The following is a 26,823-nucleotide window of genomic DNA, read 5'->3' as shown; positions in this document are numbered from 1 at the left end:
CTTGCAGAAAATAAAGGCAAAACGCGTATGGCACTAAAATTGTGTTTTATTCAGTTGCTGTCAGATGTTCCATAAGTAAAAATTATCAATATCCGTAATAGCCATTCACAGTTTTTTTGTCACAGACAGACAAGTGTCTCAACAGCCAGGGTTAATACTTCTAACATATAGGTACTGGTTTCTGTAATTATGCCTCCAGCTCATTTCTTTTTGAACATCCCTTATACATAAGGAAACATTTTGGTATAAAACTGAATGAGGTGGCTAATCTTATAGTTCCTTCAACATCGTAAGGCAGTTACACATCATGGATCATACTGAGTAGAAAATGCTGGTTGACATGTTCTTGTGAACTACCATATGGAGAATCATTAATATATGACTTGGTAATTAAATTTTCATTGGACAGTTAAGTGTGTGCTCACATGTTACAGTACTCAGAATCGTCTATAGCTATAGTTCTGCATATTGCTAGAGCTTTCAATTCAAGATTTCACAAGCATCTCATGCTTATATTTCCACGGACTGTGAGATATCAGGACTGTCACATCGACAGCCAAATGTGAACAACCTAGTCCATCTGTTGATGAAATGCAAAAATGTTGTGCCGTCTTGGCAATAGCGGAGCAGCTCCTACTTGACTGCACACGAATCAAACCAAGAGTCATAACATTTATTCCACCTGGCCACTGTGACATTTTCACAGACTGACTAGTTTTCTTGATCATTTTTCTATTTATTCTAGGCATAGTTGGCCACATTACCACATTATAATGATGTTCTGCCACAAGCATTTTCGCCAGGGTCTTAAAGCAGATATTTGTGCCATCAGCAGTAGAGTGCACCAATGCAAATAAATTGTATTGTGGAGTCAAGGGTAGTACCACACTGCCTTACACTGTAAGCAACAGTTCGTGGCATTCCCACTCTATTCCTTTTTTAATGCAGGGGCCTCTGTCTTGATTACTAATTAGCCACTACATCTCCCACTGGGTCTCCACCCTTAAAATCAGTAGCAGCTAAGTTGTAGAATTACGCTCATTATAAAATCCTCTTACTAGGCCAGGTAGCTCTGGAATTAATATATAAGCACATAAACAGGACCCATCCTTTTTTGTAGTAGCAGTGGAAAATATTTTTGGTCATGACGCACATGTAGCCTTTGGGTTTTCTATCCAACAATGTCAAGCAATTCAGAATACTTTTCCATGTGCAGAAGAGAATTCTTTGTTTCTCTAACATGCTTCCCAATTTTCCCTAAGCCTGGGAATGGCTTCTGACATCCCCCCCCCCATCCATTTTACATCAAAACAGTCAGCAGTTTCAAAAATTTTTGAAAGCCCACGCAACTAGAACTGGATCTCTTAGGAAAGTTAAAAGTGCTGTCCCCAATTCCTTATAGCAGGGACATGTCAGCTTCAGTCATTGTATTATGTCACTGTGAGGACTTCAAACATACTTAGTCGATTGTGGACTCATGCCCCCTTCTACATCCTAATTAATTATTTCCTAAATTGGCAGGGGTGGTATTTCTCTAAGATCATCCTTTCAGAAGCTTATTTTCAACTTCCCCTGGATGAGGATTCCAAATCCATTCTACTATTAAATACTCCTTGCAGCCTCTATCAAAATAATGGTTGCTTTTTGGTATTTATTATGTACCAGAAGCTTTTGGAAATTTTTAGAGCAAACTATTACCAATATTCCACACAGCATTAGTTATCTGGATGAAGTACTGGTCACAGGATCGACTCAGGAGGAACATACTATGTGAAGCCTCCAATGAGTATTTTCCATCCTTTTGCAAGCCAGGTTAAAGTGCAATATGTCGAAATTCCCCTTCTCTCAGCTTTCCATTATGTATATAGCATATATCATTAGCCATGATAGCATTAAACTGTCAAGAAATGTGCCAGTCATTTGCTAATACTCCTATACCAAAGAACATAAAGGACTGAAGATATTTATGGGCAAGGTTGCATTTCAAATGCGAACATTACAACAGTAAAGTGTCAAAGCATTAATAACAAAGTTCCTGAACTTACTGGCTTCCAGGAAAGCTGTTGCTTTCAAATTATACTCATAATTGAGACTTGAATGAAACTTGAAGTAAAAAGGTCCAAAATGCAGTACAGAATGTACATCAAAAAGAAAGGTTACATGTAATAGGAGGAAGGCATTTCATAGGAGGAGGGAGTTTCATTGCAACTGACAAAAGACTATGTCTATCAAGCAATGGCAGCCAATCAGAGGCAGCAAGGGTGGCCAGGGCCTCCACACTTTTCTGTTTGCAGTAGTAGTAGTAGTAATTCTTTTTTATAATAAACCTTTATGCACTTTTGTCAGCAAGTGTAAAAGACATTAGCTTGTGTTATTTCTTCTAAACCACCAGCACTTGGGAACATGTCAATGTATGTACGCTTAACCCTAATCTAAAGCAGACAGAGGCTTGATGCATTTGGTGAGGAGGTTAGACACATGTCAGGCCACCTGTAAACACACACTTGCCATGGTAACTGTTACATCACTACTAGAAAGAGAAAAGAGAAGAAGGGGGGGGGGGGGGGGGGGGGGGTTACAAGCAGTCTTGCCATGCATGCCACAGGATGCCAACTGCCATGGTACCACCTCTCTGAGTTTCCCTTACATTCGTCATTACTTCAACATCGATGCTGAATTAAAACAGAGAAGACCTGGTTACAAACCAGGATGCTACAACACTGGTTTGGAAAAATCTGTGCCACATTATCAAAAATGATTGGAAAAACATGGCAACTATACAGAAAAGTAAAAGAGAAATTGTACAGTGTCAATAAAATTATTTCAATGTGATAAATTGTACGTAATGTTTTTCATGAAACTAGGAAAATTTAGTTATTGGGCATCCTTTGTATATCAAGGCATAACACTGTAAAGTGACATGAAATGGAACAAGCACATAAGGTCAGTAATAGGGAATGTAAAAGGTTTACTTGGATTTATTGGGTGAATTCTAGGAAAGTGTAGCTAATCTATTAAGGAAACCACATACAGAACACTTTGAGTGTACAGAATACTCTGAGTACTGTTGAAGTGTTTGGGATCCCCACTAAGTCAGATTAAAGGAAGATATAGAAGCAATTCAGAGGTGTGCTTCTAGATTTGTTACCAGAAGATTTGACCAATAACTGAATATTACAGAAATGCTCCATGAGCTCAGATGGAAGACGCTGCAGGGAAAATGACATTCTTTTCAAGAAACAATATTGAGAAAGTTTAGAGAACTGGCATTTGGGACTAACAACAAAATGATTCTACTTCCACCAACGTACATCTCGCATAATAACCATGAACACAAGAAAGAGAAATTAGGGCTTGTATGAACACATATAGACTGTTGTTTTTCCTTTGCACCATTTGAGAGTAGCAAAGGGGAAGAAATGGCCTGCAGTGGCACAAGGTGCCATTCGCCATGCACCATAAGGTGGCTTGCACAGTACATACATAAATCCAGACATTATACCCCAATTTATACCCCAAATTGCAACGGCAGGCTGACTGTTGAATCAATTGCAGAGAAAATGGGTCCCTTTTCAATGGTCTATGGACAGTCATCAAGAACTTCTTAAGTTGAAGCAAGGTCTTCAAACTGCTCTTTGCCTGACTATATCAACCTCATTTATCTGTCACACTGGCCATGGACATGTCACCATGCAATGTAAAGTCCATTCTACTGCGTAAGTACCTGAATAGTTCAGATGGCCTAGCATGTTCACCACAGCACATGACAATTATTTCCATAAAGAGAAAGAGATATTGGCAATTTTCCTTGGTATCCAGAAGTTCTGGATTTCCTGTATGGCAATCAATTTCATGCAGTCACAGATCATAAGCTATTATTGTCTGCATTTACGCCTATGTCAATGTTGCCTGAAAGGATACCTCAGAAGTTAGTAGTAGTAGCTTTATTCAGCCATAGATCTCTTTTTACAAGGACATGGGACTTGTCAAAGTATTTACAAATTTAGATCAATCTAAAATAAGCTAATTCTTATACACATATATTTACAGACTTCTAGTTAGAGACAGTCATTAGATTTACTCCTGGTACACAATACTTTTTTTACACCTAACTTATTAAATAATGTAATGCCACATTGTTCACTCATATCTCACTATCAGTCACTGCACACACTATACACACATTGTTTCATAACACTTCACTCACAACACACACACACACACACACACACACACACACAAACACACACACACACAAACACACACACAAAATGGTGGTCTCTGGGCGATTTTCTGTACGACAACTTCCCATTTGCTATCCTGAAAAACTGAGGCAGCATACCTCCATAATGAGTGACATGTTGAGCTCAGAAAGAGGAAGATGTGTTAGTATTGTGCCACCATAGCTTCGGAGTAAATATTTCTAGAAAGGAAAAAAAAAAAAAAGAAGGAACAAAACATAAAGTGAAGACCCATCATTTTAATTTGCAGCTCCTTGTATTGGCTGTGTTTGCAGTTAAAATTGTTGGATGTGAGCTATGCCAGTTATGCAAAACACCACTTTTCTCAGTAGCTAAACATGTTTCGTCACCACTGTGCCATCATCAGTGGGTTTTCGGTTTTATTTATTCTGCAATGTGAACATTTTTATTAAATGATTATAAAATTATGTTCATTTTTACTTCAAACAACAGATTGTTTCTTTTTGTAAATACCTTTACATTTGGTGTGCATGAATTTTCTGGATCACTTGAGTGTTAATTACTACACACAGCTTGTCATGTGCAACCAAACGATGTTGGTGAGAAAGTTTTTTGCTGGGAGTTAACCTATCTTCTAGAATGTAATTTAGTTTTTCGTGATGTCTTTACGCCTATATTCATTTTTACTTGCGTATTCGTATAGCAAGCACTTCCAGTCTCCGCATCATGCTGAGGTGTTGTGATGCACACAAAACTATAAGAAGTATTTTCCACAAATAACATAGTAAAACACTTTTCACTTCATCAGAACACAGTGTGATTGTGGTTTGTACTGTGTCCCAGCCCAGTCAGTGTTCATCAGAGAGTTCGGCACCAAATTTGAATTTGGTTTGCATTTTATCTTTGTGTGTGTGTGTGTGTGTGTGTGTGTGTGTGTTTTCTGTGCGCTTCTTAGCTGTGTATGTTGTCTTTTATATGGTATTCCTTTGGGTGTAAATGGTGTGTCTTTGCAGATTTTAGTGTATCTATTTTTTGCGTGAGGGGGGGGGGGGGCTTTATCTGCTTGTGCTGTTTTTATTTGTAAAGCTCCTTTAATGTGTTAAATAGTGTGCCCTTACAGAGTGTAGTGTATTCGTTTAAGACCTGTTTTCCTTCTACTATTGCCTTCTGTATATGGAAGTTTTCCTCAATGGTCAGTTTGCTGTATAGGCTGTGGCTGGGTTTTAGTATTCTTAAGTCTGTTTCTATTGTGGTTGTGTGGTGATTGTTGGCTACAAGGTGGTCAGCAAATGTGCTATGGGAGCTGTTGCTTTTTAAAGCTCTGAGATGTTCTGAATATCTTGTTTTGAAGTTTCTGCATGTTTGTCCTATGTACACTGACTGTCAAGTGTTGCATGTGAGTGGAGATTTTGTGGCTGAAGCAAGATATTAGGGAATTATAAGCTAAAAAGCAGTCGCTTAACACTGAACTTTAGCAAACTCATTTAGATTTGGTGAACAAATTTACAATACCAGCTCACTTTGAGGAAATAACAGAGAGAGAAAAGGCATATATTCAGAAAGTAATGCAAGAAAAACAAGAGAAACAAAACAGAAAACTTAACAGAATAATCAACAGCACAAACACACCCACTAAAAATAATCTCAACCAACAATACAAGTTCCATGGCAGAATCGTTAACCTAACTGACATAAATCTTACCAAAAAAGAAAAGAGCCTACTAGAAAAAGGGCCAGAACACAACATTAACACAAACATATCACACAAAACAATAGAAAACCTCATAACATAATCGGAACACATTATACAGGAACAAGAAAGACTGAGCACACCAAACTTTAATGCAAACTCGACAAGAGAATTAGTAGCTGCAGAAATAACACAGATAATCAGAGCACGCAAATCCAGAATTATTTCTAATCATAAAACATCAGAGGAAATCACAGCCATCAAACTTAAACAGAAATTAAAACAGAACAATGCCATAGTAACAAGAGCAGACAAAGGGAATATTATTGTAATTATGGATGAAAAATAATACACAGAGAAAACTTATCAGTGATCCAACAACAAGATATCACAAAAACATTCAACAGACACTGAAAAACATCAATAATACATTCCCAAAAGGCCAGGTAAAGAGGGTGACACAGAAAAATCAAAAAGCACCCACCCTAAATGCCCTACCGAAGGTTCACAAGGATAATATCCCATTAAGACCTGTCATTAACTTCCGAAATGCTCCATCCCACCACCTGGCCCAACAAACACACACACTACTGAAAAAACTGTACACGTTTCATAACAACAGAAATCTGGAAAACTCAAAGGAGTTAATAGACAGCATCAAGAACATACACATACTGGACACAGCAACCCTCGTATCATTCGACATCAGATCAATGTACACTTGCATTCCAATAAATGAAACAATCAACATCATCACACAAAGATTAAAACAACAAGGAAACATACCAGACACACACATCAATGAAATAACAACCATACTCAAGACCATAACATCACAAAATTATTTTGTATTCAACAAAGAATTTTATTCTCAACATGAAGGACTGCCAATGGGATCACCAATCAGTGGCCTCCTAGCTAACATATTCATGAACAACCTGGAGAACATGATCTTCAGACACATAATAAAACCAAAGAACTAAAAAGTTTTATACTGGTACCGTTATGTCGATGACATAATATGCCTGATTGATGAACCACATACACACATAGAACAGCTACACAATGAAATAAACAACTTACACCCAAAAATTAACTTCACATTAGAAACAGAAACTAACAACCCACTACATTTTCTAGATCTCACCATTTTAAAAAAACACACAACTTCACAATATTCAGGAAACCGACAACCACAAGCAGCACCATTCACAACCCATCAAACCACCCATTGACACATACGCAAGCAAACTTCAGATTCATGCTCCAAAGATTAAACAGAACACCCATGAACAAACAGAACTACACACAAGAACTAAACACAATTAAACAAATAGCAGTAGAAAATGGTTATACTAACCATATGGTAGACAAGTTAAATCAAAAAATATGCAAACAGTACGAAAATGAACACACCATACACACACAAATCCTCACTCAGCACAGAATAACATAAAACTCAAACAATGACCACACACAAGGCACAACAGAGCAACGACACACACACAAAATGAAATGGCACACACTCACCTACAACAACAAGATTGTTCACAGAATATGCAACATATTAAAGAAACAGGGACTCCAAATAGGATACAGGACGGAGAACAAAACACAGAAAAAGATCAGAACACAAGAAACACCCGTGGATAAATTTAACAGATCAGGAATATATGAACTCACTTGCAATACTTCCCAGTCAGTGTACATAGGACAAACATGCAAAAACTTCAAAACAAGATATTCAGAACATCTCAGAGCTTTAAAAAGCAACAGCTCCCATAGCAGAGATTAGATTAGAGATTAGATTAGATTAATACTAGTTCCATGGATCATGAATACGATATTTCGTAATGATGTGGAACGAGTCAAATTTTCCAATACATGACTTAATTAAGTTAATTTAACAACATAATTAAGTTAATATAACAACTTTTTTATTTATTTTTTGTTTCTTTTTTAATTTTTTTATATTTTTTTTTGCTTTTTTTTCTTTTTTTTAATTTATATCTAAAAAGTCCTCTATGGAGTAGAAGTTGTCATTCAGAAATTCTTTTAATTTCTTCTTAAATACTTGTTGGTTATCTGTCAGACTTTTGATACTATTTGGTAAGTGACCAAAGACTTTAGTGGCAGTATAATTCACCCCTTTCTGTGCCAAAGTTAGATTTAATCTTGAATAGTGAAGATCATCCTTTCTCCTAGTATTGATAGTTATGCACATTGCTATTACTTTTGAATTGGTTTTGGTTGATAATAACAAATTTCATAAGAGAGTATATATACTGCGAAGCTACTGTGAATATCCCTAGATTCTTAAATAAATGTCTGCAGGATGATCTTGGGTGGACTCCAGCTATTATTCTGATTACACGATTTTGTGCAATAAATACTTTATTCCTCAGTGATGAATTACCCCAAAATATGATGCCATATGCAAGCAATGAGTGAAAATAGGCATAGAAAGCTAATTTACTAAGACGTTTATCACCAAAATTTGCAATGACCCTTATTGCATAAATAGCTGAACTCAAACATTTCAGCAGATCATCAATGTGTTTCTTCCAATGTAATCTCTCATCAATGGACACACCTAAAATTTTGAATTGCTGACCACCATGTAACCAACAGTCACCACCCAACCACAATAGAAACAGACTTAAGAATACTAAAAACCAGCCACAGCCTATACAGCAAACTGACAATTGAGGAAAACTTCCATATACAGAAGGCAATAGCAGAAGGAAAACAGGTCTTAAATTAGATTAGATTAGATTAGATTTACTTTCATTCCAATTGATCCGTAGTGAGGAGGTCCTCCAGGATGTAGAACATGTCAGAAAAACAACAATACATGACAAATATTTACAACTAAAACAAATAAGCTAATGTACCATTCCACAGGTCCCAAGTGGAATGATCGTCATTTTTTAATGAACACTAAGAGTCATTTTACAAATACTAATGCACTGAATTTAAAATAAAAAAGTTTTTTATTTATTTATAAGGTAATACAACTACTGTAATACTTATTTACAATGAACACACTACTGCACTGAAATGGTGCAGAAGTTAGATTATACTAAAACACACACACACACACACACACACACACACACACACACACACACACACACACACACACAAATTTTCAATGAACACATTACTGCACTGAAATTGTGCAGAAGTTATGTTGTACTTATATACAAATCAGTTGGTTTTACTAAGAAATTCATCAATGGAGTAGAAGGAGTTGGCCACCAATAAATCCTTTAGGCTTCTCTTAAACTGAATTTCATTGGTTGTTAAGCTTTTTATGGCTGCTGGCAAGTTATTGAAAATGTGTGTTCCTGAATAATGCACACCTTTTTGTACAAGACTAAGTGACTTTAAATCCTTGTGAAGATTATTCTTATTTCTAGTATTGATTCCATGAATTGAGTTGTTGGTTTGAAAAAGTGATATATTTTTAATGACAAATTTCATTAAGGAATAAATATATTGGGAAGCAGTAGTTAGTATCCCTAGTTCCCTAAACAGGCTTCTGCAGGATGTTCTTGAGTTCACACCACATATAACTCTCACTGCACGTTTTTGTGCCCGGAAAACTTTAGCTTGGCTTGATGAATTACCCCAAAAAATAATCCCATATGACATTATGGAATGAAAGTAAGCATAGTATGCCAGCTTTTTCATTTTTATATCCCCTATGTCTGACAAAATTCGCATTGCAAACAGAGATTTGTTAAGACGCTTCAGCAGTTCTGTGGTGTGCTCCTCCCAGTTGAATTTATTATCAAGCTGTAATCCCAAGAATTTAACACTGTCCACTTCTTCTATCTTCTTGTCATCGTATGTTAGACATATACTCTTGGGACACCCCTTACAAGTTCTGAACTGCATGTAGTGTGTTTTTTCAAAGTTTAGTGACAAAGAATTGGCTAGGAACCAGTGATTAATGTCCACAAATATTTTATTGGCTGATCTTTCTAAGACTACATTTGACTTGCTATTTATTGCAATGTTTGTATCATCGGCAAACAAAACAAACTTGGCATCTGGTAATGTTACTGATGAAAGGTCATTGATATACACAAGAAAAAGTAAGGGCCCTAAAATGGAACCTTGTGGGACCCCACATGTAATTAGTTCCCAGCTGGATGAGGCCTGATAGCTTGATACATGTCTCTTTCCTAATAACACCCTTTGTTTCCTGCCAGAGATATAAGATTTGAACCATTTTGCAGCATTTCCTGTTATACTATAATATTCTAGTTTACTTAAAAGGATATTGTGATTTACACAGTCAAATGCCTTTGACAGATCACAAAATATACCAGTTGCCTGCAATTTTTTGTCTAATGAATTAAGCACATTTTCACTGTAAGTGTAGATAGCCTTCTCAATATCAGAACCTTTTAGAAATCCAAACTGTGACTTTGACAGTATGTTATTTGAGATAAGATGGTTATAAAGACGACTGTACATTACTTTTTCGAAAATTTTCGAGAATGCTGGCAACAGTGAAATTGGACGGAAATTTGATGCTATTTCTTTATCTCCCTTCTTAAACAGTGGCTTAACTTCAGCATATTTCAGCCATTCAGGAAATATTCCACTAATAAACGACTGGTTACACAGATAGCTTAATATGTTACTTAGCTCAGAATCACATTCTTTAATTAACTTTGTTGATATTTCATCATACCCACTAGATGTTTTTGATTTTAAAGATTTTATGATGGACATTATTTCTGCTGGGGTAGTGAGGGTCAAATTCATATTAAGGAAGTTACTTGAAATGTCTGGTCTAAGGTAATCCATAGCAGCATCTACCGAACCTGACAACCCCATCTTTTCAGTAACAGTTATAAAATGTTTGTTAAAAAGTTCTGCAACACTATACACATCTGTCACCAATGTATCATTTACTCTTAATGCTATTTGTTCCTCTTCATGTCTGGTTCTACCGGTCTCCTCCTTCACTATATCCCATATTGTCTTTATTTTGTTATCTGATATGACTATCTTTTCCTTGTAATATATTTGCTTTGACATCCGTATTACAGTCTTTAATATTTTGCAGTATTTCTTATAATGTGCTATAGCATCAACATTGGAAATGTTTCGGAGTGACAGATACAGTTTTCTTTTTGTTTTACAAGATACCCCTATTCCTCGAGTAATCCATGGCTTCTTTGTAGACTTTGCTCTAACCTTGGTAAGTTTTGGGGGAAAGCAGTGTTCGAATAAGGTAAGCACTTTATTAGCAAAAATGTTATATTTTTCATTCATGCCATGAACGCTGTAAACATCAGTCCAGTGAATGTCTCTGAGGAGTGTCCTAAAATAATCAATTTTTGGCTTACTGATTACCCTTTTGAGCTCAGATTTAACAGATTTTATATCCTGTTCAGTATTAACATTTAACAGAAGGAACTGCATGTCATGGTCTGAGAGGCCATTGACTATTGGTTTTGTAATATAATTTTGTTCATTGGACTTTTCTATAAAGATATTATCAATGGCTGTTTGTGAGCAAGTGGCTATCCTAGTGGGGAACTTTACTGTGGGAATTAAGTTGAATGATAGTGTTACTAACTCAAACAAGTTCTTATTGGGAGAGTCTTTAAGGAAATCTACATTGAAATCACCAGCAACCACTATTTCTTTGTTTTTGGTTGTTAAATGGGCCAGTACAGCTTCAAGGTGGTTGACAAACAGATTAAAGTTACCTGCAGGTGCTCGATATACACTTAATATTATGAAGGATTTTTTGTGAAATTCTAATTCTGTTGCACATGCTTCCATATGCTGTTCTAGGCAAAATTTATGAATGTCTATGTTCTTAAATTTATGACAGTTCCTGATGAATGTGGCAACTCCTCCTTTCTCCATTTCTGATCTACAAAAGTGAGATGCTAACCTAAACCCTGTAACACTTAAAAGTTCTATACCAGTGGTCACATGATGTTCAGAGAGGCAGATTATGTCAGCTGGGTTTGAAGACTCTAATTCATCTATGCAGATAGTTAATTCATTAATTTTATTTCTCAGTCCTCGAATATTTTGATGCAATAAAGATAGCTGACATTTCTCATTGACTGAGTTAAAATTGGGTGGAGTTAAGATATCTGCTGACAGTTGAAAATTCTTAACCAATGGCTGTTTATGCTGATGTAATAAGCTGGAATTATGTTTTTTGATTTCTTTCTCAAACTGAAGATTTGTCTCAGTTTTAACCTCTCTTAAAATTTGCTTTCTTTCTGTCCTCCCTACCCTAAAAAAGGGTCTTTTCTGAATCCTATAACCACTGGTATTTTACCACTCATGACAGTGCCTCCCCCCTTTAACTTTCCTGCTATTTCCCCAGCCAATTTACCCTTCCCCTTCCTGTTGAGGTGAAGGCCATGCCTAGTATAATCCCACCTACTGAGAGGATCAACAGGAACCACACCAATGTGTGACCCCGCACCCGACATGAGCAGCCGTTCCAGCTCCAAATTAACTCTCTTGACAGAAGAGTTCAAATGAGGTCGGTCATGGCGCCCAAGAACAGATACAAACTCAACACTAGTATGCTTCGATGCTGATGCAATCTTCGCCAGGTCACACTCTATACTGTACCCAGGATCTCTGTCAATACTGTTACCTGCCCCACCCACTATAACCACGGTGTCTTCCTTAGTGAAATCTTTGCAAAGTGATCCTAAATCCTCTGTCACCTGCTCCAGACCAGCACTAGGTTTAAAAAAATTGGTGACCTGGTATTCTGATCCTAGTTCATCCTGCAAAAGTTGGCCAACACCTCTTCCATGGGAACTACCTAACAACAACACTTTCTTTCTCTTTACTGATTTCCCTACATTCTTACTTTTCAATTTGCTGCTGAAAGTTTGTTGTGCCCTGTCTACACCTGCAACTGCTTGAGGCTCACCAGCTTCTAACTGAAGCAACAGGTCAAATCTATTTTCCACATTCACCATAAAGCTGTCAGACAAAGTTCTAGGCCTGTTCCTCCTGTTGCCTGTTGCCACTTCCCACCTCTCTTTACCCTTCTCCCTCCTTAACCTGTCAAGATCTCCCCTGGCCTTGTCTAACTCAGCCTGAAGGGCGGCAATTTTCCCCTCCTGTTCTAGTATCTTCCTATCTCTACTACAAATCCTACAAAACCACTGATGAGTCTCATTTACTTCCCCTATTCCCACGCCACTACAGTCACCCACATGGAAAAAACTACAGCACCCATCACACCAAAGCCCCGACCTAACAATTCTACGGCAAGTCAAGCACTTTTCACTCATGATAAACGTAATAGTTTATTAAGAATAAGTCAGTTAAATTACAGATAAACGAATACACTACACTCTGCAAGGGCATACTATTTAACACATTAAAAGAAATATACAAATAAAAACAGCACAAACAGATAAAGTCCACACACACACACACACACACACACACACACACACACACACACACACACACACAAAGATAAAATTTGGCACCGAACTCTCTGGTGAACAAATGAACACTGACTGGGCTGGGACACAGTACAAACCACAATCACACTGTGTTTTACTATGTTATTTGTGGAAAATACTTCTTATAGTTATGTGTGCATCACAACACCTCAGCATGATGCGGAGAATGGAAGTGTTTGATATACGAATACGCAAGTAAAAATGAATATAGGTGCGAAGACATCGCGAAAAACTAAATTACATTCTAGAAGATAGGTTAACTCCCAGCAAAAAACTTTCTCACCAACATCGTTTGGTTGCACATGACAAGCTACGTGTAGTAATTAACACTCAAGTGATCCAGAAAATTCATGCACACCAAATGTAAAGGTATTTACAAAAAGAAACGATCTGTTGTTTGAACTAAAAATGAAGATAATTTTATAATCATTTAAAAAAAATGTTCACATTGCGGAATAAATAAAACCGAAAACCCACTGATGATGGCACAGTGGTGCAAAACACGTTTTGGTACTGAGAAAAGTGGTGTTTTGCATAACTGGTGGACCTCACATCCAACAATAAAGTGAAGATGCTATGTGGAATGTTGGATATTTTATAATCATCATTATTATTATTATTTATTTGTTTAACATTTTTTATCAAACCCCTACTGTTTTAGCTAAGTAATCCTTCAATGAATAAAATGTATTACATAACAGGTGCTTTTTAGCTGCCTTTTTAAATAAGTGTATTTTTGCAATTTTTTAATCTCTTTTGGTAATTTATTGTACAGTTTTATTCCTTGGTAGAAAATGTTGTTTTGAGTTTTATGTTAATTTTTTCTTGGTAAACGTAAGTTGAGTCTATCTCATTGCATGTCATGGACAGAGTTGTTTGTGAAGTAATTACCAATGTTATTTTTGATGTGTACAACTGACTAGTACATGTATTCACATGCAGCAGTTAAAATCCCCAGTATTCTGAACAGATCTTTACAATGAGCTTGACTTGTATTTTTGGTTATTATTCTTATGGATATTTTCTGGAGTTTGAAAACTGTGTTCATATTTTGTGCAGTTGTTCCCAAAAAAGAATGGCGTGGCTAAGAACTGAGTGTGCATATGAATAATATGTAACTAAAAGACACTGCATGTTACACACTGATGATAGGATTCTAAAGGCATAACATGCTGATGACATTCTGTTTGGAAGTATCTTTATGTGTTAACACCACTTCAACTGAGAATCAATATTCATTCCTAGAAATTTTGCATTTGTTACACAGTCTATAGAGGTGCCATCTAAATTTAATTTAACATTGTCATTTTTCCTCTTCAAACTGAAATACATGGCATTAGTTTTCTTTATGTTCAATGTCACTTTATTAGTTATACACCAATCATAAACTTCCTTGAGAATTTCATTTGCTTTTTCGGCAAGGAGCTCTCTTGTTTTCTCAGTGACTATAATATTGCTGTCATCATCAGCAAAGAGGATTTTTTCACCATGAGTAACACTACGGGGTTAGTCACTGATGTATATCAGGAACAGTATTGGTCCTAATATGCTACCTTGCGGAACCTCCTATATTAATGTATTTATTTATTTTGGTTCTAATAAGTGTTTTACTAAATGTTTAGATCTATTTTAAGTATGTGTTATCTCTACTCTTTGTACCCTATTGTTAGATATGACCGAAACCAGTCATTAGCTACCCCTCTTATTCCTAATGCTTCTAATTTATTTAATTTGTGGTCAACTGTATCAAACATTTTAGAAAGATCCAAAAATATGCCTGTGACACACTCATCTTTATCAAGAGCATCAAGTACAACTTTAGTGAATTCTACTATGGCTGACTCCGCATTTTTGCCACTTCGGAAACCAAACTGTGATTCGCTTAAAAGATTGTATTTATTCATGTAATTGCTTCTATTATTTTTGAGAATGCTGACAGCAGGGAAATGGGCCGGTAATTTTCTATGTCTTCTGCATTACCTTTCTTAAGCAAAGGTACAACTCTTGCCTGTTTTAACTGCTCTGGAAATGTCCCTGATGTGAAGCATTCATTTATTATATTTGTGAAGGGGCTTTGTATAATCCCTATGCACTGTTTCAGTACGCACACTGGTATTGCATCTAAGCCTACTGACTTTTTATTTTTTAGTTTTTGAATTGTTTTACTGACTTCATTCTCTGTGGTTGGAAGTAACATCATTGTATTTAGCGCAACATTATTTACAAGTGTTATATTTCTTTGGGGGAATTTCTGCTGTAACTTCTCTGCAATACTTGAAAAATGCTCGTTTACATAGTTTGCTAAGTGCTGTGGGTTATTTATTACTTTATCCCCCTCCCTTAGCAGTATATTATTCTGCGTTTGTTTGCTTCACTCCATTTTCTTTTTTATAACATCCCAGACTGCTTTGCTTTTATTCTCTGCACTATATATTATTTTGTAATTAAATGACTTTTTTGCAGCAATGCACCTTCCTATAGATCTTTTTATATCTATGATAGAAATTTAAGAGTTCTGGATCATTGCGAATCTTTTCCATGGAACTGACGTGTTTAAGTGTTTGGGAGGACTTCTTATTACCTGCTGTTATCCATCTGTTTTTGTGAGATGTTGATACAGACATGCATACTTTTGGAAATGCCTTTTTAAAGTTCAATTTAAACAATGTGGAGAACTTAGAGAATTTCATATTCATATTGGTTTCCTTATACACTTCATTCCAGCTTTGTTTTTCTAGTTCTTTTGAAAAATCTTTTATTTTGATTTCTGATAGATGTCGTTTGTAGACTTGCAATTTAGGGAATGATTCGATGCCTGACTTTACTGTTGTTATTTGACAGAGATGGTGCGATAGTTCGAGATCTTTTACAGCTACATCACATTTTTCCCTGTGCATATTTGTGGCCATATGGTCAATTACTGATGAAGTCATTGTAGTAACCCTTGTTACACTATTGACCAATAGGGACATACCAAAACCTTGAAGGATGTTTATGAAGGTGCTGCTGGATTCATTTATGATGTTATTGCTGATGTCACCACACAGAATTACGTTGACCTTTGTACTTGAGACTTTATCTAGAACTTCTGTTAACTTATTGAAAAAAGTGTCCACACTACCACTGGGAGATCTATACACACACAAAATGATTAATTTCTTGGTGATATCAAGTCCTGTTAATTCAATAGCTGATATTTCAAAGTGCTTGTCTTCACTTACAGTACTGAGGTCTTGATTTGAACTGTGTTCCTTTTCTGATATAAATGTATGATCCTTCACCCCTTGAAGTAGTTCTGCAGTAAGAGTTTGCTTTTTCATACAATGACAATACTACATGTTGGATTTCTGTGTCTCTATGCCAGTGTTCAGTAATACAAACTACTGAGCAGTTCAAAGATTGGAGCTCAACTTCTAATAGTTCTATTTTATTTTTTATTGATTGCATGTTTTGATGGAGGATTATTAAGTCTGTAAAATGACCCATGTTACTCTTTCCAATGGTTTGTTTTTCTTTGTGACATCTGGTATATGTAATATCTGAGGTGTTAAAATCTGTCTTGTGAGTGATTGTTTCAATATTTTTTAAAGTGCTGGAGATACTCTTTAGGCAGGGGAATGTGTTGTCTGCATTTATCCTAAAAAAGACCTACTTTTCCTACCTATGACAACAAGTATTTGACCTTGTGTGGCCCGAGATCCATCCCCTATACTTTCATGAATCAGCTGTACCAATCTTCCCTTCCCAGTTCTGTTTAGGTGTAGGCCATGCCTAGTGAAGCCCCATCTGTTGATAGTCCCGAAGGACACCAGAGAAACATGAGCAAAGTTGGCTGTCCTCAGAGCCATCCCTATCCCCACACTGATTCGCCTCACAGCTCCATCAAGGTGTGGTCGATCATGATGTCGGAACAGCTCAACAAAATGTACGTTGGTGCCATGAGTCAGGGAAGCTATCTTGTCCAGGTCACCACCTATGTCATATGCCCCACCCCTGTCCAAACTGTTTCCAGCCCTACCCACTATCACTACATGGTCCTCTTTTGTAAAGTTCTTACATAAAGACGGTCCTCTATCACATGACTTAGCCCTGCATTTGGCTTTAAGATACTGGTGGCCTGGTATGCTGCCCCTAAACTTTCCTGTAACTGAGGGCCTACACCTCACCCATGGCTACTACCTAGCAACAGCTCTTTCTTGTTCCTAACACTTTGTACATTCCTGGGCTTCTTGGCATCAGTTGAAGTGTGCTGCACATTTCCTGTTCCTCATTGGACCTGAGGCTCTTCTCCACTAAACTCTGGCAGTGGTAGATACTTGTTTTTGGTGTTGATGATAAAACTGTCAGATTGTGTTCTCTTTCTTCCTATCCTCCTACCAGCTGCCCATTCCCAATCACCCTCCTCCCCCCTATCTCCCTTGATCCTTATGAGTTCCTTCCTTGCTTCCTCCAACTATGCCTGAAGGGCACAGATTTTCCTTTCCTGTTCCCCAATCAAAATGTTCCTACTGCATACTCTGCAGTTCCAGGAGAGATGTTCTCCCAACATTCTCCCCACTGCATCCAGCCCAGTGAAAATATTTTCTACAAGGTTGGCAACAAATCCCTCTACTCACTACCATATAACAGCTCCCACATTTCTCACTCATGGTCAGTTTCGAAAGAATAACTATGTATTAAAGAATGTTTTAAATTTATCAAGGATGCGAGGTTGGCTGTATGTCACAAAAAATGACACGAAGGTCTTATGTGCGGTGTTTTTATTTTTATTTTATTATTTTTTTTTTTTTTTTTAGATCGCATCTATCTAACTAGTAAATAATACAAAATATGTTAGTTAAATGCAATGTATAAACGTTAATAACACTTTTATTGCGACACTAGACACTGATGAAACTACTAGCAGTTTCTTTTAAACGAAATTTGCGCTATCAACAAAACTTGAACAGAATTTTTTGTGGTTATGTCACGCAAAATTTCGAGTTATGTCGCAATTATCGGGACTTCAGCTAAAGAACAAGTTTTTTCAAGAACAAGCAATACTGGGACACTAATATTCAGTTGTGTGACAAGAATGGACACTACAGCAAGTATACAAAACAAATAAAATTTAAAACACTGGGATTATTTCTTGTCAAATTACCATTATTCCATTCATTATCATACATTTATCCAGCATGTGACTGAAGTCACACTGTCACAGTTCCCTATGGGTTCCGATGACAAATTTGATAAACAAGAGACTGTTTGCTTTCACACTGATTCACGAATGGCATGGTTGGTGGAAGAGTTTATCATCATTCCAGATATGTCAGAGCAGCCACATGTAATGATTCACTCTTGAGGCAAGTTTTGCCAGTTTGCACAAACCAGTTGGCTGCAACTGCTTCCTGCGAGAGGTTCAGCAGAACTTTGTTGTTTCCTTTTGTAACATAGTGGCCATTATCTTTCCAATGGTCATCTATTATTGAATCAACAATATTAGAAAAAGAACAGACTGCTACTCACTGTAAAGATGACTTGTTGAGATGCTTTCCAGTCAGAGCTGCTGGGGGTAGTGCTCATGTGTGCGTGAGGTGCACTTGCTTTCGTGAATGTGTGCATGCTTTCTTTGGTGAAGAAGGCTCTGACCAAAACCAATAAAGTGTAACAGTCTTTTCGTTGTGCCTGTCTGCAACCCAATGGATCATATTTACGATGAATAGCAATCTATCCTTTTCCTAATATTGTTGATATTCCAACCAGGAGTTTCTATTGTTTTATTATTCAATCGAGATGATTGCCAGTGTTGAGTGGTAGTTGCAGCTGTTCTGCACTCCCCTATATTGTGACTCCTGCATCCGTCCCACTAGGGAATTTCCAGAAGGAAAAATCTGGCCCAGCAATACATGTATTGGCCACAAGGTTGACGAGAATACTAAGCACGTGCCTCAATGCCGGCACGCTTGCCGAACACAGCAACCAGCACAGTTCCAAGTCTATCAGTCATGGCCTGATCCAGCCAACCATGCCATAGGATTGGATGCATGTGAATTTTACTCGTCCATTTGATTGGGCCGTTTGATTGATTTTAATAGATGTATATTCTCATCTCTCATACATCATCAAAATGCAACAGACCATAAGGCCCTGGAAATTGGTTTATCTGTTGGAGGAGCCTGACAAGGTCATCACCAATAGTAGACCACAGTTTTCCTATGCTGGTTTTCAATGATTTTGCACTCAGAATGGAATCAAGCACAATAGTTTAAAGCACAAATGTAAAAATCACCGACCTCCACGTCTATCAATTCTGCATTGCTTTCTTTTATATCCTCTTATCAGTTGAATCCGAGCCTCTATTGAAACTTTGAGGAATTGCATGGGTGCCCTCATTCTTCTTTATTAGATCCATTGCAGCCTCCACTGGTACAAGAAGAAGAAGAAGAAGAAGAAGCCACATCTTTTAAGGTGGGCATCCCCATCTAGGCATGCAAGTTTGACATACACCTGGCTGGATATGTGGGTCCATCAGCATTTAGCAAGGATGCTAGCTCACCCTGATGGCCATACATTGAGGCATCAGCTCCATTTGCACCATCTGACCCAAAGTGTCTCCAGATCTGTCACCCTAGTGGCAGCAACCTCATCCACCTCAAGGACCAGCAATGGCGTATGTATGATCCGGTTTCACAACAACACCCCAGGTAGTGAGTGCCTGGAATCCCCAGTTCTTCAGCCACCATCCATAATCCCTATGGACTGAGACAAGGACAATACAGAGCAGACCCCCAGTATGTATCGGGTATGATGTCTGACCCACAGCCCTCTCTGAAATCAGCAGAAAGCCACAATTCTGAACCAGTATAGCGTCTTGCCTCTCCAGCACCAGACCCAATCACTGCTCCTGTAGCACTGGCAGCATCCAAAACCACACTCCAGCTTTTGCGTCAGGTCGCATTTTGCCCACCTCATTCTCCCCTGCATCAGCCAGTGAAGTTCCGGCCTTATGGACCAACTAATGAGGAGAGGTGTCCAGTAATTCTGCCAAACAAATCAATGGATCATTTAATATAATTATGCAGCACGGTCCCTTGGGATGGCATGAAAGTATATATCTGCTGGCACCAAGTCATTTGGTGAAACACCGTGGCAGATCTAAGGTCTGCTGTGAACCGCAAAGGTCTCTCTTGTCACAACCAGCCATATTTATAGCATGTTTCCCAATAAATCTCTGGACAACAACCATGTGCTACATGGTTAACTCTTTGTCTGTAATTTGGACTTTGCTGTTGCCTATCTTTTCTGGCTCAAGCATGGACTTGCATGTGTGCCAAATATGACTCTCAGTTAAATTGACAGTTTTCAGTGAACGAACCAACAGCAAGTGGATGCACCAAGAGAATGATTCATATTCGAATGTTTCACAGTCAAATTCCCAAACAGTATTCTCCTGCACTAATATGCAAGTTGTTCAACAAACTTCTAGATTACTGTATTGACCAAGAGGTTCCACCTCCAGAAGTGTTTAATTTTGTGTATTTTTGGAAGAGTCAAACTCTATTACTTTCTGTGATTTGTGCTTGATAAAATCTGTGTTGTTGAAGAAAATCATGACAGGATGTTACATATGTGAAACAAAGCTGAAAACATTGTAAGATTTCAAATAGGTTATGTAATTACAAGACAGAGATTTTCAAATCACATTTTAAACTGCATAACATTTCCAGTCCTCCCTCATGAACTATGGACCTTGCCGTTGGTGGGGTGGCTAGAATGCCTCAGTGATACAGATATCCGTACCGTAAGGGCAACCACATCAGAGAGGGATCCGTTGAGATGTCAGACAAACAAATGGTTTCTCAAGAGGGTCAGCAGCCTTTTCAGTAGTTGCAGGGGCAACAGTCTGTATGACTGATTGATCTGGTCTTGTAACATAACCAAAACAGCCTTGCTGTGCTGGCACTGTGAACACCTGAAAGCAAGGGGAAACTACACTGTAATTCTTCCTGATGGCTTGGAGCTCTTCTGTATCGTTAAATGATAATGACATCCTCTTGGGTAAAATATTCTGGAGATAAAATAGTCCCCCACTCAGATCCTACTTAGGGGCATGTCGTCATCAAGATAAACAGAAGTGGCATTCTACAAATCAGAGTGTGTAATGTTAGATACCTTAATCAGACACATAGGTTAGAAAATTTAAAAAGAGAAGTGGCTAGGTTGAAGTAAGATATAGCAGGCATTAGTAAATTTTGGTGGCTGCAAGAACAGAACTTTGGATCAAGTGAACATAGGGTTATAAATACACAATCAAACAGGTGTAATGAAGGAACACGTTCAATAATGAATAAGAAAGTAGGTATGCCGTTAAGTTACTTTGAAGAGCATAGTGAAAGCATTAAAGCAGCCAAGGTACACATGAAGCACACACCATCACTGTAGTATAAGTTTGTATACCAATTAGCTCTGCAGATAATGAAAGGATAGAAGAAATACGCAGTGAGATAAAGGAATTATTCAGTTACTTAAGAGAGACGAAAATTTAATTGTGATGGGGGTTGGAATTCAATAGTAGGAAAAGAAAGAGAAGGAAGAAATGGTAGGTGAATATGAACTGGAGGGAAAGAAATGAAAGAGGAAGCCGCCTGGTAGAATTCTGCCCAGAGCACACTTTAATAATCACTAACACTTGGTTTAAGACTCATGAAAGAAGCAAGCAAATGGAAAAAAGAATTCTAAAAAAATTAATGTAACAGAAAATGCAAAATGACTAGAGAATAAATGCAAGGTTGTACAACAATGCAGGACTTGTGGAAATGACTATGAAAATCAAAGAGAAGAGCTCTATGAATATCAAGAGCTCAGATGACAAGTGAGTTCTGAGCATACAAGCAAAGCTGGATCAGTGAGAGGAATGTACAGAAGGGCCATCCAAGGAAAATGAACTTGACGGTAATATTTAGAAAGGGGAGAGGAAGTAAATGGAGATGAGAGAAATGATACTGCGATAAGAACTTGACAGAACACTGAAAGACCCAAGTCAAAACAAGACCCCTGATGTAGAAGACTGTCCTTCAGAATTGCTGAAATCCTTGGGAGAGCCAGCCACAACAAAACTAGTCCACCTGGTGCGCAAAGATATACGAGACAGAAGAAATACCCTCAGACTTTAGGAAGTCAGCATCTAGGTGAAAACAAACTGTGTTCACACAAATACATCTTGTAGGCAGAATCTGTTTAAGCACCTGGGAATATTAACTACAGCCTCACCTTACAGTACATTTATTCACCAACAAATTTGCAGTCAACAATTCGTGCAGTTTAAAAGTAATAAGAAATATTCACAAATATGATACTAGAAGAAAAATGATTCACACTTTCCTCTAGAGAATCTATCTTTGGCACAGACAGAAATGAAATATATAGTTCTAAAATTATTTCATAATATTCCAATGGAACTAAATATTAACAGAAAGCAGAAGTGTTTTCAAACTGAGGTTAAAGTTATTCCTCCATAAAAACTACTTCTATACAATAAAAGAATTCTTGAATAGAAATAACTGTAAAAGGCCAGCATGTAGCTATATAACTATATATGTTTTTAATTGTTTTTGAAATTTATTATTCAATTAACAGATTCAACATCACACTTTGTATCACTGATATTTTCTTTAGAATTAATTATCTAAATATTATAGATACGTAAATATAGCACCAACTAGCAAAATGTGTGCAAATTATTGAACTGATACACACTTTTATGGTAGGAGGTCAGTTGGTTCTTGCATTGTCCAACATATTGGATGTTACGTGCTAGAAGTGACAGTTTTAATGACTACGTACCAGGGAAAAGTACACAGAATTATGAAAATCTGTCATTGTGTTGAGAACTTAACCTAAAAAGCTCAAAAGAGGGTATGGTAGCATGAGGGGAAGGGACATGGGTAAGATGTGGTTTGAAACACGTACAAAAATGTCTTTGGTCCACTAAAATGGCCATCCTCATGTGGTTCTTAGTGAAAGTACACCTAAGCCTATAGCTGGCTGAATATTCTTGAATATTTTACTTCAGCTGCATATAGAGTTAACCACTGCATTAATGTGGTTTGCTTTGACTTTGTGTCATGCTGCCAAGAAGAAAGTTAATAGGCAATATGAATGGAATCTAACATGTTTGGATATCAGAGTATGTAAGGGAACTATAACCAGTATTTCAAAATTTGAGTACAGGAAAGGTCCTCTACAAGCTGATCATTGTATGGTTTATAACCTGGTTGCAAACTTAAATGAATACAATTAATGATGCCAAATCTCAGACTTACCCTCGATGTTCTAGTGTCTTAATGTTGAATCCAAGTGTTGGTGATATGGTATCTATCTCCTCACCATTAAATCTTTTAAGAATGGTTGTTTTGCCTGCATTGTCTAATCCCCTGAAGAAATGGCTAAGGTCATTTTCCATAAATAAATATACTTCTGACACAAAGAATTTCATACGAACAGGTCTCTGATTACAAAGTACATGATGTGTGTATATAACAACATATCACTGTTAAAAAATTGTTATACACATAATAATTTTCCATTAAAGGCTGTGTCAGCTGTTAATATTTTTTTTTCCCCAGAGCCATTCCATGTCAAATCAACACACTTTAAATAAAAATTTTACCTCACCCTCTTAGATTTTGCTGAAAGTTGGTATACTTATAGTGGGTTCTGAAACTAAGAAAAATGACAAATTTCAATTTTTTTACCTCAAACCATTCCTGAAATATGGTCATGTAAATTTTTCAAAACCTGGCCAAAATGTGTGAACAGACTTTTTTAAAATTGCCCTAGGAGCTGCCCTAATTGAGCTAGAGAACTGGGAAAGGTGTCATTTTGCAGCATTTTTCATGCTCTTTCCAGTGATAGACAACAAAACATAGCTTCTATTTAATAACCTTTTTCAAAATGGTAATTAATATTTTATTTAATTTTTTTACAAAAAGTACACAATCGAAAATTTTCAAAATATTTCCATAACTACTTCATACTGTTGTAAATCACATGGCAAAATATAAATGTGGGATGATGATGGGATCATTGTTCAAAAAAATTATTCCAGACTCTTGTTTTTCACTAACGGCCCTAGTTTGACCAAACTGACCTTTAAGGTGGTACGTCAGTAGAGGACCGTATACATAGGGCTTGATGTCTGTACAATAATTCAGAGACTGGAGCCATTGTTGAGATGATGTAGTCTGCATTGTTACCTTCTAAGGCTTTGTGTGCCTACAGCATTATTGTGCACTGTGGTTTTAGTGCAAATCAATTGTTACCTCTGTGTTGACCAGTCTGTATCTATTATATTTAATAGTTCATTTTCAAGTAAATCTGTACATTGAAGGACAGTTTATAAGTGGTTTTTGTATAAATATGGAACCAAGTAAAAAGTGCAGTGCTGTAAGAGTGCAGTGTTGTAATCCATTGAAGAAGTCAAATCATTTTATTAGGGACAGAAAAAAACTGAGAAATGTCACAACATGGATGCCCAAATTATTTCCTCAAATACCAAGTGGTGCCAAGATTTGTGATAAATGTAGGACAGATGTAACCAAATTGAAAAATACACCAGAGCCCATCAGTGATGAAAGTGTTGAAGAAGAATCTTCTGGATCAGAGATAATCATCCGAGACCAGGACCCTGACTACACTCCAACTTCAGTAGCCGTTAAAACATTTAACACAACACTTCAAGAACTAGGTGAGTACCCAATTGACAAGAGAAAAGTAACATCTAGGCACTACGCCAAATCAAAAGTGAAGAAAATCTCATCAATGACACGTAAACTTTTTGTTGCTCCTGAAACTTCGTCAGATACTGATACTGATGAATCCGTTCTTGAAAATTTTAAAAGCAACTTTAAAAATTCTATAAGTAGAGCAAAAAAACTAATGATTCTTACAAGTTTACCTGAAAAGTGGAGTGTCAGGAAAATAATGAGGGAATTTAATGCTCCTAATTACATTGTTTGGCAGTCTAAAAAAATTTTGAAAGAGAAAGGATTCGTGGAAGGTCCAAACCCAAAACCAGGGAAGTGTTTACCAACAGAAACTGTCAAAACTGTACATTCATTTTATGAAAATGATGAAGTTAGGAGGGCAATGCCAGGTATTAAAGATTGTGTGACAATTACAGAAACAAGTGGAAATAAAACAAAAATATCAAAAAGACTTATTTTGTGTAACCTTAAAGAAGCTTACAAGCATTTTAAAGACAAGTTTCCTAACATAAAAATAGGTTTCTCTAAATTTGCTGAGTTGACATCAAAACATTGTGTATTAGCTGGCCGGTGTGGCACACACACTGTCTGCGTGAGCACAACTCACCAAAACATAAAATCAATGATAGAAAATGCCAAACTAAATACAGTAACAAACAGCAGCTTAAACAGTTATAAGCATTACATTGCAAAAATGCTTTGCAACCCATCATCAGTTGATTGCAACATGGAAAACTGTGAATACTGCCCAGGAGAAACTGTCATACGTAAAATTTTAAAAGATTCTTTTCATGAAAACTTAATTGAACAAGTTCAGTTCCGACAGTGGATGTCAGTTGACCGATGTAATCTGGAAATTGTTCAGAAAACTTCCCTGGGTTTGGGTTTGGACCTTCCATGAATCCTTTCTCTTTCAAAATTTTTTTGGACTGCAAAACAATGTAATTAGGAGCATTATTCGGCATGACTTCATTGCCAAGCAACAACAAACATTCCTTAACTCCACAAGAAAAAACCTTATGGAATCTGAATTTGTTGTAATATGTGATTTTTCAGAAAATTATAGTATAGTTGTACAGGATGAAGCTCAGAGTTTCCACTGAACAAGACAACAGATTACCATTCATCCTTTTGTTATATATTACAAACAGGAAGACAAAATTGAGCATATGAGCTTTGTCATTGTTTCTGATTACCTGGAGCACAATACAACTGCGGTTTACACCTTTCAAAAGAAGCTATTCCAAAAAAGATATACTATTATTCTGACAGTTCTGCCGCTCAGTATAAAAATAAGAAAAAATTCCTGAACCTTTGCCTTCATGAGGAAGACTTCAACATAAAAGCTGAGTGGCACTTTTCAGTCACAGTACATGGGAAAGGGCCTTGTGATGGAGTAGAAGGTTCAGTAAAGAGACTGGCAGCTCGTGCAAGTTTGCAAAGGCCATACCAAAATTAGATCCAAACCGCATGAGATCTATTTGAGTCGGCAGTAGATAATATCACAAATGCTGATTTTGCATATCCAGTCAAGAAGACTATGCTGCTTCAGAAATATTCTTAAAAAGCCGACTTGAAGAGGCATTGACAATCAAAGGAACACAGCAATTTCACGCTTTCATTCCCAACACTACATCAAAATTAATAGTCAAATACTTCTCAGGTGATATGCAGAGTTGGGAGAGGGAAGAAACTACATC

General features: G+C 37.0%; 1 protein-coding gene across 1 annotated transcript in view; it reads right to left on the bottom strand.

The window, feature by feature from the left end:
- LOC126260072 (ADP-ribosylation factor-like protein 2) overlaps positions 1–26,823 on the bottom strand; it is a 113,731-nt gene that overhangs the window by 80,780 nt on the left and 6,128 nt on the right. The window contains exon 2 of the mRNA XM_049957271.1: positions 23,681–23,791. Within this exon, the coding sequence (XP_049813228.1) occupies positions 23,681–23,791 (111 nt within the window). The remainder of the gene's footprint in view (positions 1–23,680; positions 23,792–26,823) is intronic.

The sequence above is a fragment of the Schistocerca nitens genome, chromosome 5, assembly GCF_023898315.1.
Source record: "Schistocerca nitens isolate TAMUIC-IGC-003100 chromosome 5, iqSchNite1.1, whole genome shotgun sequence".
NCBI lineage: Eukaryota > Metazoa > Arthropoda > Insecta > Orthoptera > Acrididae > Schistocerca > Schistocerca nitens.
Note: the sequence above shows the minus strand (reverse complement) of the source record. Positions and strands in the feature narration are given on the sequence as shown.